This window comes from Sapajus apella, unplaced genomic scaffold (assembly GCF_009761245.1).
Source record: "Sapajus apella isolate SASKATOON/1434 unplaced genomic scaffold, GSC_monkey_1.0 scaffold8, whole genome shotgun sequence".
Taxonomy (NCBI): Eukaryota; Metazoa; Chordata; class Mammalia; order Primates; family Cebidae; genus Sapajus; species Sapajus apella.
The window spans coordinates 13,799,258-13,815,319 of NW_022436948.1; the positions used below are offsets into that span (position 1 = coordinate 13,799,258).

The window sequence follows — 16,062 nt, forward strand, 5'->3', positions numbered from 1 at the left end:
GTGCCTGTAATCCCAGCTACTCAGGAGGCTGAGGCAGGAGAATTGCCTGAACCCAGGGGGTGGAGGTTGCGGTGAGCAGAGATGGCGCCATTGCACTCCAGCCTGGGTAACAAGAGCGAAAACTCCGTCCCCCAAAAAAAAAAAAAAAAAAGAGAAAGAAGAAGGATCAGATGTGTCACACCTACCAGCCTTTTGTTCCCTCTGTCTGGAATATGGTGTTCCCTCTATCTGTCTGGAACGTTTCCCCGCCTTTTCTCCACCTGGCCAACTCCACTCATCTTTCAGGAACAGATCAGTCTTGCATACAGATGCCTTCTCGACTTAACCCAGCTGTGCAGCCGTATGTGCTTGGGCTGCCATAACCAAAAATCTGGTTCTTACTCATCAGTTTACTTTTGACCTTTCCTGGCCCTCTTCCCTGACACCTTCCTCCTCCCATAGCTGGTTCCTTCCGATCCTTAGGATGTGGCTTTGAAGTCTTCTCTTCAAGAGGCCACTCCATCCCTTTCCCTGAATCCCTCTCACTTCCTCCACAGCTCTTACCACACTCAGTTTAAAGCTTTTTAAAATACCAGCTGTTTGTCCCACCAGCATGTAAACCTCACCAGAGGAAGTACAACATAACAGAAGCAGTAGAGGGTGGTGATTCAGAGGCCTACTGGCAAATCACGTAGGTCAAATCCTGGCTCTGTCACACACTGGTTGTGTCATTTGGGCAGGTGGCTGAGGCCCTTCACGCCTCAGTTTCCACAAATTGGGAATAACACCGCACTACCTCAAAGGGTTGTTAGGCAGATGGGATGAATCAACACAAGCTGATCATTACAAAGAGCCTGGCACCTCCCCTCTCTTGCTTCCTCTCCTGCCATGTAACCTCTGCACACACTGCACCTTCCACCATGAGTGGAAGCAGCCTGAGGCCTCACCAGAAGCAGATGTTGCCACCATGCTTGTACAGCCTGCAGAACTATGAGCGAAATAGAGCTCTTTCCCTTGTGAATTTCCCAGCCTCAGGTATTCCTTTTCAGCAACAAGAAACAGACAAAGACAGGGGACCTCTTGGTCTTTCAGGCTCCCGTAGCCGTGTGCGTGCGTGCGTGTGTGTGTGTGTGTGCACGTGCGTGTGCATGCACACAAATTTTTCCTGTCATAGCGTCCCATTTAGCATAAATGAGTTCCCTGTTAGGAAAGTGATTATAGACTCACATTCATAGTCATCCATTCAATACATATTTATTGAGGGAAGACAGTGTGCCAGACACCTGTGAGAGTTCTTAAGAGCTGGAAGAAATCCAGAATGGATTTCCTCCCATATACAACTCTGATCCACTGGTATTAGCTGCCAGGAGTCCTGGCTGTATTGAGAGGGATTCAGAGGACTTCTCAGAAGCGAAGTCTGTGACGAGCCATGCCCTAGAAGAGAAGGCATCCTCTCATCCTCTGCCGTTCCCTGCTCCACTCAACCGGCTCCACATGGCCCCATCATCGGCACACCACACACTGCCCACATGCAGCCTGCACACAAGACCACCCCTGCGAAGGGACTGGGAGCCCAGACTTCGGCAAAGTGCAGCGCCACTACAGGTGGGCTCATCTGGGCAGTGCTCACCCCCTCTTCTGTCTATGCAAACTGGGGGCAAGAGATGTGCCTCACACAACTGTCCTGAGGATCTAGGGTGAGCGACTGGAGCACCCAGGAAAGTTCTGGGGATTCTCTATCTCTCCACATCTCGCTCTGGTCTGTTTCTTCTCAATTTCCAACCAGAACATCCTGAGCGCCTCTCGCTTCTAGACCCTTGGCTGATCCACATTCCTCTGTTTGCTTTCTCTGCCAGCTTCCGCCCTGACCTTCCAGCTTCTGCTTCTCTGGATGAAATGCCTGCTCCTTCCTCCTGTCCTTCTTTCCCTTCTCCCTTCCATCCTCCTTCCCTCCCTCCTTCACTTCTTTCCTTTCTTCTCCTTCTCACCTTGCTTTTTTTCTCCCTCCCTTCCTCCAGGCTCTACCAGGTGCTGAGGAAATACTGGGAACAAGCCAAGTGGCCCCTGCCCCCTCAGCTGCAGCCCAGAGGGTACCAGCAGGTGGACAAAGACCTCACGGTGAGGCCCAGGAACACAGAGAGCAGGGGGCTGAAGCAGAGATGGGAGGGCTGCCCAGAGGAACAGGCACCCAACAAAACAAGACAGAAAAGGAGAGGGTTCCAGGCCGAAGGATCTGTGCGTGTAAGGGCTGGAATGTAACAGGCACAGGCTGTGTTCAGAGAACACAGGAACAGGAAACAATGCCGAGTTAGCCAGAGAATAGGTGAGGAGGGATGGGAAGGGGGCATACCTTCAACAAGGCTACAGGGCAAGCAAGGGCCCCACCTGCCACGTGGAGAGCTGGGGCTGTATCCTAAGACCCTGAAAGGACACTGCCTGATTCAAATCTCACTCCACCACTTAGCAGCTTTCTGACCTTGGGTGATTTTATTCATTTCTCTTATGATGGGTTTTTTCTTCCATAAAATAGGGCAATAGAGAGTAACGACTGCACCAAGTCATTGTGTAAACTAAGTGACATGATGTCTGACACACATCAAACACTGAGCAAGGGTTAACTTTTCTGCCAACCTGGACAAGAGAGTTACAGTGAAGAGAGGCAGGGGAGTTCCAGAAATACTCCGGATCAACACACCCTTCTCACAAATGAGCCCTTCTTGTGTATATATATATATATAGTCACTCTTGTTGCCCAGGCTGGAGTCCTCCACCTCCCGGGTTCAAGTGATTCTCCTGCCTTGGCCTCCAAAGTAGCTGGGATTATAGGCATGCACATGCACCACCATGCCAGGGTAATTTTGTATTTTTTAAGTAAAGACAGGGTTTCTCTATGTTGGTCTCAAACTCCTGATCTCAGCCTCCGAAAGTGCTGGGATTACAGGCGTGGGCCACCGCATTGCCTATATCTTAATCGGGACCTCACTCTGTGTCCAGCTCCTTTCCCTACAGCAAAGGATTGAGTCCTACCCCAGGATCCAAGACTCTGGGCTAACCCTGTACTGTCACTTACAAGGTATGCTGAAGGAGGGTGACTCACTGGGATCATGGGGGACCCAGGCTCTACCTGTGATGCAACTGAGGAGTCATCCTTCAAATATTCATTATGCTTATCCTGGTGGCCCTTCCTGTACCACACCCTGGGAACAAAATGGTGAACCAGACCAATCAATTCCCCCCACCCGCGAGGAGTCCTTGCTGGCTGGGAGACAGGAGAGGAATAGATTTAGAACAGGAAAAGGACAGGCAGTGAGAGGTGGTGAAGAGGAAATTAAAAGGGTGAGAAGAGAGTATGGGGACTCTCTGGCAGGGAATTCAGAGATGGTCTCGGCAGTGGCGCCGTTGGATTGGGACTGGGATGTGGGAATGGGCGAGCCATCCAAAGAGCTGGGAAAGGGCATTCCAGGTATCACAAGTGAATGGCCAGGTTCATGGCTCATGCCTGTAACCCCAGCACTTTGGGAGGCCGAGTCAGGTGGATCACCTGAAGTTAGGAGTTCAAGACCAGCCTGACCAACATGGTGACACCCCACTAAAAACTCCACTAAAACTCCACCAAAAATTAGCTGGGCATGGTGGCGCACATCTGTAATTCCAGCTGCTCAGGAGGCTGAGGCACGAGAATCACTTGAACCCAGGAAAGGGAGGCTGCAGTAAGCTGAGATCACACAACTGCACTCTAGCCTGGGCGACAAAACAAGACTCTGTCTCAAACAAAAAAAAAAAACCTCAGAGGTGGGAGACACAAAAGGGAGGCCAATGTGTCTGAAGAACTGTGAGCAGAGGGCAGGGCAGCGCCCAGGGAGGCAGGAGACAGGCGAACAAGTCCGCAAGGAGCACAGGCCAGGCAGCAGGATGGAGTTTCACACAGAGGGCGATGGGAAGCTAAGGGCTGAGGAAGGGGCAGAAATGATCACGGGGACAGAAATGAGTCACGAGGACAGAATGCGGGTTCTGTGAGGGCAGGATGTTGTTTTCTTCTCTCCTCAGCCCCTCAGTGAATTTTGGTAGAGGCCACTCTGACAGTTTGTGCAGAAAAGACGAGAAGGAACAGAGAGGTAGGCGCCAAAGAACCCCTGACGACATGCTCCCTCGGCCTGTCACCTAATGCATGCCATCAATACTCAAGCATGATTTCCCAAGACAGGCACGGTGGACAGCAGGAGGAACACTTTCAGAAGCTCGATAACTCACATGGACCAGACATCGATTTTGGGGCCATATTTCTTCCTGGCCAGCAGTTCGGGCGCGGCGTAGGCGGGGCTGCCACACTGTGTGCTGAACGGATCCGAGTAACCCAGGATCCCTGCGCAGTTGCTCAAACCAAAGTCTGCAAAGAGAGGAGAAGAAAAGCTCCGAATTAGAAAACTGCGGAAATGAAGAGGGGGAAAAAAAGGAAAAATAAAAAGGGCAGCAGGAAAGGAAACATTCTCTCAGGCTAACACATAATTTAGCATCTAAAGAAAAATGTAGCAGCTGCAAACCATAACCTCTGGATATGAGGCTCAAGGCGAAAGAATGTCAGGTGGTGGTTCTCTGGCTTAGCTGAGAGCACATGACATCGGGCCTCACTGTAAAAGCCAGCTAGAGCGAACGGCATGCTGCACTAAAACCTATTTCCATCCACTCTTGTAAATGAGTCATCCGGGGAAAAAAGAGAGAATTTGCTTTCTAGGACCAAGGCAGAAAGAAAGAACAGGCAGAGGGGATTGGAGGTAGCTTCCAAGCCGCCAACTGGGGAAAAGATGAAGGAAGATTGAAGGAAGATTGATTTTCCCTGTGTCACCCTCAGTGACATTGGATCCAGCCATTTACAGTTGACTTTTTCAGCTGAATGTTTTCGTTTCATGGAAGTCTTTTTTAAATTCCCCCAAAGACATGCAGCACATAGTGACTTGAAGAGGAGAAAAACATGCCCAGCAGTTCAGACAACCCTGAATGTTGGCTGGAAAAGTAGTACCAGAAAGATGGCAATGCAAACTAGACAGAGCGACCTCATGGCGCCGCTTTGTTCCTGGATGATTAAAATACCCAGGAAGAGGGGGGAGAAAGTGCAACGTATCTATAGACTTCAGGTCTACTATGCCTCCTGCCCCATGTTTATCTTTTGATCTTAAAGATACTGAAACTGACAGGTAATTAGAGAGCTGTTAGTGTTATGCCCTCATCTGAATCTTTCCCTAATCTTTTTTGATCTCAGAATTAAGACCACAGTTCATCCTTTGAACTTCAGTATAAATATTATGGTCCAACCCCCCTCAAACAGAAGACTCAGGCTGCAGGGCTCAGGCAGAGACAGGATTCCAGTTTTGAACAAGACTCGCAGTTTCTCAATCGGCAGTGTTATGTCTAGTTTCATGACTGTATTTTCACCTCACTCTAACATGTCTCCACCTGCCAGGCACATTACTGCAAGGAACGTTGTAGGAAATCTCAGGGGAGGAGGAATACAGTCCAGTCCGTGAAGTTAATTGCACACCATGGATCAAGATGTCACAGCCAAAAAGTTTTCCAAAAGTCATTGGGTTAAGCCTTTCTAAAGAGAATCCCATCTAAGCGGAGCTCAGAAAGCTCTTAAAGGCTCTAAATGTCACCCAAACACTCCAGCCCTAACTATAAGAGGGAACGGCGAACAAACCAACCAGGAATGCTGCATGTTCAAACACTGAACTTTTTTTTTTATGATTCCATTTTTCTCTCTTAACCTCTCTCCCTCTCTCCTCCTTGACTCCCCGACTCTTCACCCCAACCCTCCCCCTACACCCCATTTCCTTTCCCATCAACCCAGCCAGCACCCATAGACACCACAAACCCTGCCCAAGATAAGTCCTTCAGGAGAAGAAAAATCATATCATGCTTTAAATTGGAGGGTTGTTTGATTGCTTTCAGTTTGAAAATGAACCTAAAAGAATGTTAAGGAATAAACAAATGCATGAAGACCACCTACTGTGACAGACAGCACCATCAAATAAAGACAATAATAGTTCGGGAGCCCCAGTGTCCTCAGAGTCCTCGAAATTATCTCTAAATTTCTGAGATCAAAGCAAAAGACTCCGACTCCATTCCTAACCCCTAAAGGGCTGCCTCGCTCTGTTCTTCTTCACCTGGCCCGGACCAGAAAGAATGACTTGTTCTCAGAAGAGGGCAGAGAAAGAGAGATAAGAGGCCAGATCGCCCTTCACCATCCCAGGCAAGTTTGGGAACAGCCTGGCCTTATCTTGAGCAGTTTCAAGAACATAGCTTAGCGGAGGATTTGGGAGGTGGAGGAGATAGCATCTGCATGTTAGGAAACTTATGTTGATGGAGCCAAAAGGGTTTCATTTAAAACGCATTTGTAGAGAAACAACCAGTTTGCTTCACATTCATAAATATAATTATTAAAATTGTACACATCTGGCTATAATTGGAATTGTGGAACTAGAGAGAAGGCCACCTCCCAGCAATGTCACATGGGTCTGCCTCACTTAGATTTGGTAAATATATCAGCCAATGACCACCCAATTCTCTGAGAGCAGCAAAACCAACCCCACAAAACACCTGAGTTGAGCCCTGCTTTGGAATACTGAAGTGCAAAACTGTTCTAAGTTGCAGCTTTTCCATTTTAAGATTAAACCTACCAAACATCAGACCGCTTTTTTTGAAAGGGAAAAAAAAACATCCTAATTAAATCAAATCTTACTTCTGGTAATTCTAGTTAATGTGAAATGTGGCTTAAGTAGACTTATTTAAACCAAATTCTTTCAAAGAAAGAGAAACTATTAATAGGCAATCATAATAGCTATAATCACCTTTGAAACAACAAGTAGGTAATGCCTTTGAAGAAAAGAAGGTTCAAAGAGCTTTCAAGTCACAAAAAGACAGAAGTTGGAAGATCTTTGATCCAAATTGCCCAAGCCAGGGGCAAGAAACCTCACAAGACACTGACTGGGCCTTCATCTCTCTAAGTGAGTGAGGAAATGCGTTCTTTCTTAACAGAATGCAGTTAATCCACCAGCCCTCGGGGTAGGTGTGAGGTAGGGCTCTCTCTGGGGCAGGTGTGAGGTAGGGCTTCTTAGTTTTCACTGGTCAGGAGAGAACTGGCAACCAAATTGGCGAAGTTAACAAAGGGAAATCCAACAATCACTGCCTCTTTTCAAGCAGGTGCAGGCAGCCTGCTTTCTGAGGGGCCCAATTTTGTCCCAAAGACCTGAAATGTCTTTGTAGTGCCCATCCAGGCACTGCTAGCAGAGGCAATGATTCTGAGGGACTTGAATAAAACGGTTCCTGGCACCCAAAGAGTGACCATCACACACAGCAAGAGGGGAGGGACGGGCTCTGCTTTACGTGTATAATTTCCTCACCTGACTTTGACAGGTCTCCTCTAAGAGGTTTGAGTATTCAACCAATCTGTGAGCTCCTTATAAATGCATCCACTGACTGCAGCACTGATGATTGGTTTTTCTAGAATCCCCTGAGCAAACATCCAACCAATAAAAAGGTCTGTGCATTTTACCATTGCTTATTCCACAAGACATTTCTGTCAGTGGTCACCTAGGGTAATCACTTAAGGAGAAAACAGAGAGACCAAGCACAGAGGAGACAGAGGCGCAAGAGGGAAGGGAAGAAACAGGATGGGCAATGCCCAGCTGAGATGTAGAAACTCTGTCTGCAACCTTACATGACTCACCAGCCTCAGTCTGCAAGCCGCCCTGTGGAAGTGAATTCTTCTAACACTTTTTATTTTGGAGTCTGGCTCTGTCACCCAGGCTGGAGTGCAGTGGCACAATCTTGGCTCACTGCAACCTTCACCTCCTGGGTTTTAAGAGATTCTCTTGCCTCAGACTCCTGTGTAGATGGGATTGCAGGCATGCGCCACCAGATACAGGTGGCTATTTTTTGTATTTTTAGTAGAGACAGGGTTTTACCATGTTGGCCAGGCTGGTCTCGAACTCCCGACCTCAGGTGATCCACGTGCCTCAGCCTCCCAAAGTGCTGGGATTACAGGCATGAGCCACCACTCCTGGCCTATTCTAACTTCTACTGCCATATAGATACCACTGTTATAAAGCCTGTTCTCTTACAGTCTCTGCTGCTGTTAGGACAACGCTGTCACTGTCACCTCCATATTTTCCAAAGAACAGTTCCAGGGGTCAGCCTGCCAGGGAACCTAAAACAAAAAACTCTTTTCCTCTATTCCTTACCCCATCAGGAAGCCCCTTTGTTTAACACTCAGGATGCCAGAAATGAGGACCAGAGAGATATACTGCAAGCATTTCAACACAAGCGCCTTGTTTTCCAGCTTCTGCACTTGGCTCTCAAGACAACTAAAACGCAACAGTAAAACAATTTAACAAAAAGAAAATTGGCCTGGTGCAGTGGCTCACACCTGTGATCCCAACACTTTGGAAGGCTGAGGTGGGCAGATCATCTAAAGTCAGGAGTTTGAGACCAGCCTGGCCAACATGGCGAAACCCTGTCTCTACTAAAAATACAAAAATTAGGAGGGTGTGGTGGTGCACACCTATAATCCCAGCTACTCGGGAGGCTGAGACAGGAGAATTGCTTGAACCTGGGAGACAGAGGCTGCAGTGAGCTAAGATTGCACCACTGCACTCCAGCCTGGGCAACAGAGCAAGATTCTGTCTCATAAAAAAAGAAAAAGAAAATCCTTTGAATTATCTAAGAATCTTCTAAGAATAGATTCTTCTAAGGGCTTTTGGGGGAAAATTGGTTTCCCCTTCACAGTTAATTTTCGAATAGGTGTATCCATCAACACCTATCAGTGGTGTTTAACATCCAGAGTCTATGCAGCCTCTTGCCTGGTACTGAATTGGGAGCTGACTGTAATTCTAAAATATCTAATAAGTCATTTTAAGGATGTTTTCTGGAGAATCTTGTAATGACTTTCAACATTTGCCAAACAAAAGTTCCTTCTTGGGTACAAAAGTTAAATTCACAAAGTCCTATTGGTCCCTCTTTTTTCCCCTCATATAAAGTCTTTCCAAGTCATTGAGGTGTAAGAAATTACTTGCATTTGAGGTGGGAAAAAAAGAGAGAGGAATAAAAGACAGTGCCATCTAATATCTGGATATAAAAATGATGCCCAGAGCAACCATAGAAGGAGACAATAACAACAACATAACCACCTGAATTCTTGTAGAAAATGAGTCATATTGAATTCGCTATGGACCCTGAATTATGAACCAATTATGATAGTCCATCTTGTAGCTTCCTTCTGATTGGTTCAGATTTCTAATTATCTCTGTGGGGACCTCTCTGCACAGCTCCCACTGTACCAACAAGCATGAATAAAGATTACATTGAAAGGAAAAGGTCAATTGTGCTCCCCCTTATTTTAGGCATCCCTGTATTCACTGAGAAGCAGAATAAGACATGGCAAAGCTATGAGAAGCATTTCTAAGCCAAACTATCTTTCACTGTCTTTAAGGAGTTTTCTGGAAGGGGTCAGTGGCTCACGCCTGTAATCTCAACACTTTGGGAGGCCGAGGCAGGCGGATCACCTGAGGTTGGGAGTTCAAGACCAGCCTAACCAACATGGAGAAACCCCGTCTCTACTAAAAATACAAAATTACAAAATTACCCGGGCATGGTGGAGCATGCCTGTAATCCCAGCTACTCAGGAGGCTGAGGCAGGAGAATCACTTGAACCCAGGAGGCAGAGTTTGCAGTGAGCTGAGATCACGCCATTGCACTCCAGCCTGGGCAACAAGAGCAAAACTCTGTCTCCTGAAAAAAAAAAAAAAAAAAAAAAACTTTCCGGTTAATCCAAATAAAAATAAACTCTACAAAACTACAAAAGGTCAGCTCCATTTGAATTTATGGAGAAGGTATCGTTTGAATAAGACAAGGAAACACATGACCAAGATATATTTATTTGGTGGCTGTGAAATCCATTTCTTGGCTGAGTTATAGTATTTTTACCCTCCTAATTAGGTTCACATTATTATTAAAATTAAATTTTAAAGCTATTATTTAAATTAATTTTCATCTAAAAACCATTATTAAATATTAGAGGTAAAAGAAGACAATCTAGAATATGGTCTGCGTATTAGAGGAAGGCCATGGATAATTTTCAAAGCTGAGAACTGACAACATAACACTTAAAAGATAATTTTGCTTTAAAAAAAGAAGTCATACCAATCAGCTTGATATTATTGTCTTCATCTAGTAGCAAATTCTCTATCTTCAAGTCTCTGAAATAAACAAAATCACACAACATTTCAGATAAGCATTCGAAATAATAGGATTACATTTTGCTTCTGAAGGGAAATGGACCAGTTTTAGAGCCACTTCTAACCCACCCATAAAGCTTTCTGCCAAAACTCAATCAACAAGTAAATATTTTAGACATGAAATATTAATAATTAATTGCTGTAGACTATAAACGCTGAAGAATTTTAGAGATGACAGAGAGCAAAGAGGGCAGAAGGGATCATGAAAAGCTTCCGGAAAAAGCAAGACCTAAACTGGAACCTGGAAGTTAAGCAGAACCATTGTGTGTCGAGAGTGAAATACATCATTCAAGATGGCGCTGCCTGAGTGGCAGGGAAATTGTCCATACGAATGTGGCCCTGGGTTGGTGACACTGTGAGCAACACCAGATTTGGGGAAGCAATTAAACAAAAAACAAAACAAGTGAAAGCCAACTTAACTGATGAGTCCAGTGACCTCCATGTTTCCAGCTCAAGGATCATGACAAACTGGCAGGTGAGGCTAAGTTCATCTATTCAGCAGGCAGATATTATCATGGGCAGAATAATGGACTCCAAAGATGTCGGTGTCCTAATTCCTGGTGTCGCGCCCAAGAATATGTTAACTTTACAGAGCTAAAGGGAGGTCCAGATGGGATGAAGATTGCTAATCAGGTAATGGGCGATACCACCACGGATTGACACTGAGGTGATGGGACGAGGTGGTAGGGAGAAGTGAGCCCAGGGTCATGCTGAGTGTGAGGTGCCTGTGGTGACCGCACCTGCGACCATAAGCTCCTGGAAGGCAGGAAGCATGTCTGCCCTGCTTCCCACTGTACCCCAGTACCTCTGCACATTCCAGGTACTCAGTAAATACCAATGAATCCAGGTTACCAACGAGATCATTTGAGATTTCAGAAGCAGACGTATTTATGTGGGCAAAAGGATATATTTGGATCAAAACCATCTAGGTCAATGATTATCAGCTCTGGAATCTTAAATTGTAGCCTGCCAGCCCAGACATACCTTGAATGTGAACTATGTAAGAATACTCACACTCCACACACACACACACACACACACACACACACACACACACAGAGAGAGAGAGAGAGAGAGGGAATGAGACATGCTCTCTCCTGTTGTTTTTAAACATGCCATTCTTGGTCCAGCTTTTATTTTCTCACTTTTGAATAAGAGAAATGTTTCATGTTCCTCTTATCTCTATTGTAAGGAACTGAATGGTGTCATCATGTTAAAACAAAAACGGTAACTGATATAGTCAATGTCCAAACAAAAAGGCGCGGCATTCAGGACTGGCTGTGGCAAACAGGACAGCAGTGCCTCACTTAACAGGGACAGCTGCTCCCAGCTCTGTACCAGTGCTGCCAGCTCACCTCATTCGACAAAAGAAGCCAGAGTTCCGGATGTGATCTCAATGTTTAAATGTTGGCAACAAACTCATATTTCAAACAACCATAAGCCCCATCTTACAGGCAAGATATGACCTGCAGGCTACCAGTTTTCAACCTCAATATGGGTGGAAGCTGAAGCCTTGAAGGGACATGAGGTCATCAAGGAGAAGGCAGAGAACTAGGGGGAAAGACCAGCAGGCTGGCGGGGAACACTGGTATTCACAGCAAATTGGGAGAGCCGCTGCAGGGGTGGGCAGGGGGAATGTCAGCCAGGCTGTAGCCACAGGAACCACCAAGGCAGCATTTCAAGATGTTAAGAATTAAGGAGTCAAGGCCTGGCGCAGTGGCTAACGCCTGTTATCCCAGCACTTTGGGAGGCCAAGACGGGCGGATCACAAGGTCAAGAGATTGAGACCATTCTGTCCAACATGGAGAAACCCCATCTTTACTAAAAATACAAAAATTAACAGGGCGTGGTGATACAAAAATTAGCAAGGCATAAGTGGTGCACACCTGTAGTCCCAGCTACTCGGGAGGCTGAGGCAGGAGAATTGCTTGAACCCGGTAGGCGGAGGTTGCAGTGATCAAGATCGCACCACTGCACTCCAGCCCAGCAACAGAGCGACACTTCGTCTCCAAAAAAAAAAAAAAAGGAATTAAGGAATCAAATGCAGAAAAAAGGGTGAGCTCTAAAAAGTGTCCAACAGATTCGAAGTTGCCAATAGCCTTAGGGCTGGGCGCTGGCTGAGAAGGGAGATATGTGTTCAAACTGGGGATATAAACAGACATTCCCCATTCCAGTGCTCCCACAAACAGGAAGAAGAATCGTATATTCTCCCTTCACTCCAAATGAAACAATGCACAGAATACTTCAAAACTGTGTCTGACTTTTAAAGATATCATACATGTCCAAATACAGGGTGACGCCAAATATAAGGTAACATCCTTGCTTTTCCAATAGGAAGACCTTGTCCCGCAGTGAGAGGTTTTTGGAAAACACAAAGGTATAATTTTTAGGAATGCGATATAATTATTAGATGACTATTTATACTACTTATCTTCGAAGCTGCATCATCCTATTTAAGAACATATATTAAAATGTTAACATAGTTTTAATTTAAGAACTACTGTTTCCATGCTCACATTTCATGAAACAATTTTATTCAAACTCATCACACCAGACTTTTTGAGTCATTGTGCAGTGTTTCAATGTAACATGATCTTTCAGGTGACTGGATATTTGAGATAAAACATTTTTAAAATTTGCATGTATTTGCTGGAAATCTTATTCCAAATCATACGCACTCTTTAAAAATCTCCGCAAATTAATCACTCAGTGAACTGTTTTGAGACTGGTCTCTCAAACTATCACAATCATGAGGTCATACCTCTAGAAGTTATTATTACTATTATTATTATTATTATTATTATTTTGAGACGGAGTTTCACTCTTGTTGCCCAGACTGGAGTGCAATGGCACAATCAGTTCACCATAGCCTCCGCTTCCTGGGTTCAAGCAATTCTCCTGCCTCAACCTCTCAAATAGCTGGGATTACAGGCTTGTGCCACCACGCCTGGCTAATTTTCTTGTATTTTTAATAGAGACAGGGTCTCTCCATTTTGGTCAGGTTCGTCTCAAACTCCTGACCTCAGGTGATCTGCCTCCCAAAGTGCTGGGATTACAGGCGTGAGCCAGCGCATCCGGCAATAAGTTATTATTAAAGCCACGTAAAATGCTTTCGCCTTCCTTCCTTCCTGCTGGGTTCCTCAAGTGATTTCTAGGGCACCCAAATTCATCAGTAAGCCAAATCAAGGTTTATGTGTCTTCTCCAACTAGTATTTTGTTATTGAAAATAAAATACTATAATTGAAATTGTGTCCCCTATAACATGAGAGATTTGCAAGGACTCTGTGAGGCACTTCCTCTTTTCTGAAGATAATGAAGACATACTATCAGCTTGACTTCTATCCAAGCGTATACGGTAATTCTAACACACACATGTGCACACATAAAATAGTATGCCAGCAATATTCCAAACTGTCATTCCGTGAACCCTGATTATAAACAGCAGCACTATCTAAATCTAAAGGAAGGCTACAGTTTGTTTCAAATGAAATTAAGCCTCTTTGCCTGGGAAAAATGCGAAAGCATTAAAGAAGAAATTTGGTTCAGAACAAATACTGTGGTGAAAAAGATCCTAAAGAGGCAAGGTAAAAGACAGCAATTGCCAAGAGCAATAATACTAAGCTGGGTAATTCTGGGGCCACAAAAGCCTAGAGAACAACCACAATGATTAGAAGAATGATATAAATGAAAGACCAAAAATAAGAGAAAATGCAAAAGAAAAAATACACGCTTTTAAAATCTAAGAAATGTCCTAAAACCGGGGAGGACATATTAAATGTAATAATTAGGCAAACTGAGAAAAAATAAAATCAGCTCAAAGTCACTATCTTTCCACTCATAGTCATCCACAGCATCCCATTATAACCGGCTCCCATCCCCTAAGAAAAATGCACAGAACAAACCTGGATAACCTGGGTTATTTGTCCAGATTTCTAAAAGATTTCAGTGACAACCAATCCAACTGCCTAAAGGTTCCACACTAGTTAATGGAAAGGTGGGCTGGTATATCGGTGCTGCGCATTGTTCCCGAGACCCTGTCCAAGAGATCAGTGTGCTTACTCCCCCAAAACAAAGGAACATTCAATAGCCTTTGACTTTATTCATGTCCACTTCCTGCTTTGTCCTTTGTAACTTATCCAGAAGGAAGAGGGATACTTTCCTCCTGACTTTAGGAAAAAAGGCACTAAAATCTCATTTTTTAAATAGTTTTACCTAGGTATTTCCCCAAATGAATGGAAAACTTATGGACATAAATGTTTACAGAAGTTTCAATCATGCTTTCCCCAAACTGGAAGCACCCAAGACGCCCTTCAGTAGGAGAATGGATGAACAAACTCTGGTACATCCAAACAATGACATATTCAGTAATAAAAAGAAATAAGTAATCCCAGCACTTTGGGAGGCTGAGGCGGGCAGATCACCTAAGGTCAGGAGTTCAAGACCAGCCTGGTCAACATGGTGAAACCCTGTCTCTACTAAAAATACAAAAATTAGCCGGGTGTGGTGACAGGCACCTGTAGTCTCAGCTAAAGGCTGGGGAGGCTGAGGCAGGAGAATCACTTGAACCTGGGAGGTGGAGGTTGCAGTGAGCCGAGATGGTGACACTGCACTCCAGCCTGGGGGATAGGGTGAGACTCTGTATAAAAAAAAAGAAGGCAGCGCAGGAAGATGGGCAGGTAAGGACAGTGCTGGGGGTGAGGACGCAGAGGTCCAGGGGGTGCCTTGGGAACAACGCGCAGCACTGATATACCAACCAGAAGCCACGTGAAGCAGGAGCAGGGAGCCCAGCAGAGAAGCGGCCACCAGAGGGATGGCGGTTCGGACTCAGAAGGCATCGGGACTCTTCTCTGCTCATTAGGCAGTTCCAGGGAGAAATGCTCAAATGGGACCCATCACACCAGACAGACCAGATGTTGAGATGTGTGCAGGGTGTTTTTACAGAGATCCGGAAAGCACCTACGGGGAGAAGCCTCCTCCACACACTCTAGGTATCCCCTAATCCCAGCCCTCTGTTCCAAGTTCTTTCAAAAGAACGAGCAGGCACACAGGCCATGACTAACCATTCAAGGTTCACCCACAGGCTACCAAGCAGCCCCTTCCCCACCCCTCCACCCACCCAAACTCTCCTTGCATCTCTTTCAAGACCGTCAATTGGAAGGTTCTGAGACTGGCCACCATAAATTGAGTCACTGCCCTCCTGGACAGAGGGAGGAGAGTCAGGGAGGGCCCTGTTACCATGGTAACATACAGGTGCTCCCCCCACCCCTGGGGGCAGAAAGGCAGCTGCTCCAACCTGTGGAGCAATGAGGCAGACAGGAGCAGTGCTGGGGAGGTGGAAAGCAGGAGCGTGTGTGTGTGTGTGTGTGTGTGTGTGTGTGTTTACACCTGAGAGTGTAAGTGCACATGGGTTTGTGTGTGCACATTGCAAGTGTGACATTTGTTCATGTGAGTGTGCATGTATGTGCATGCATGTGGGAGAGCATATGAGCACACATGTGCGGGTATGTGCATGTGTGTGCACACATCCACACATCCATGTGTGTATGAATGTACACATGTGTTTGCACATATGTGTTGCTTACACAGATATGTGTGAGCTCTCATGTGTCAGCATGCACACTGTGTATATGGCCATGGGCATGTGTGTGTATGTCTGTGTGTGTGTGCATGCATGCATCACATGCATCCAGAGTTGTGGGATGGGAGAAGGCAGGGTCTCTCTCCTGGGCCTCTGCAGGCCACGCCCAGCCCAGGAGGTCTAGGCTGAGGGGCAGGAACTTGGGAAAGCGTCTGG

At 45.8% G+C, this 16,062-nt stretch overlaps 1 protein-coding gene across 1 annotated transcript in view; it reads right to left on the minus strand.

Moving 5' to 3' along the window:
* Window positions 1–16,062, minus strand: part of HUNK (hormonally up-regulated Neu-associated kinase) — a 131,248-nt gene that overhangs the window by 53,260 nt on the left and 61,926 nt on the right. Inside the window, exons 3-4 of the mRNA XM_032277044.1 lie at window positions 10,174–10,229; window positions 4,231–4,366 (exon numbers count right to left, since the gene is read on the minus strand). Of these exons, the coding sequence (XP_032132935.1) occupies window positions 4,231–4,366; window positions 10,174–10,229 (192 nt within the window). The remainder of the gene's footprint in view (window positions 1–4,230; window positions 4,367–10,173; window positions 10,230–16,062) is intronic.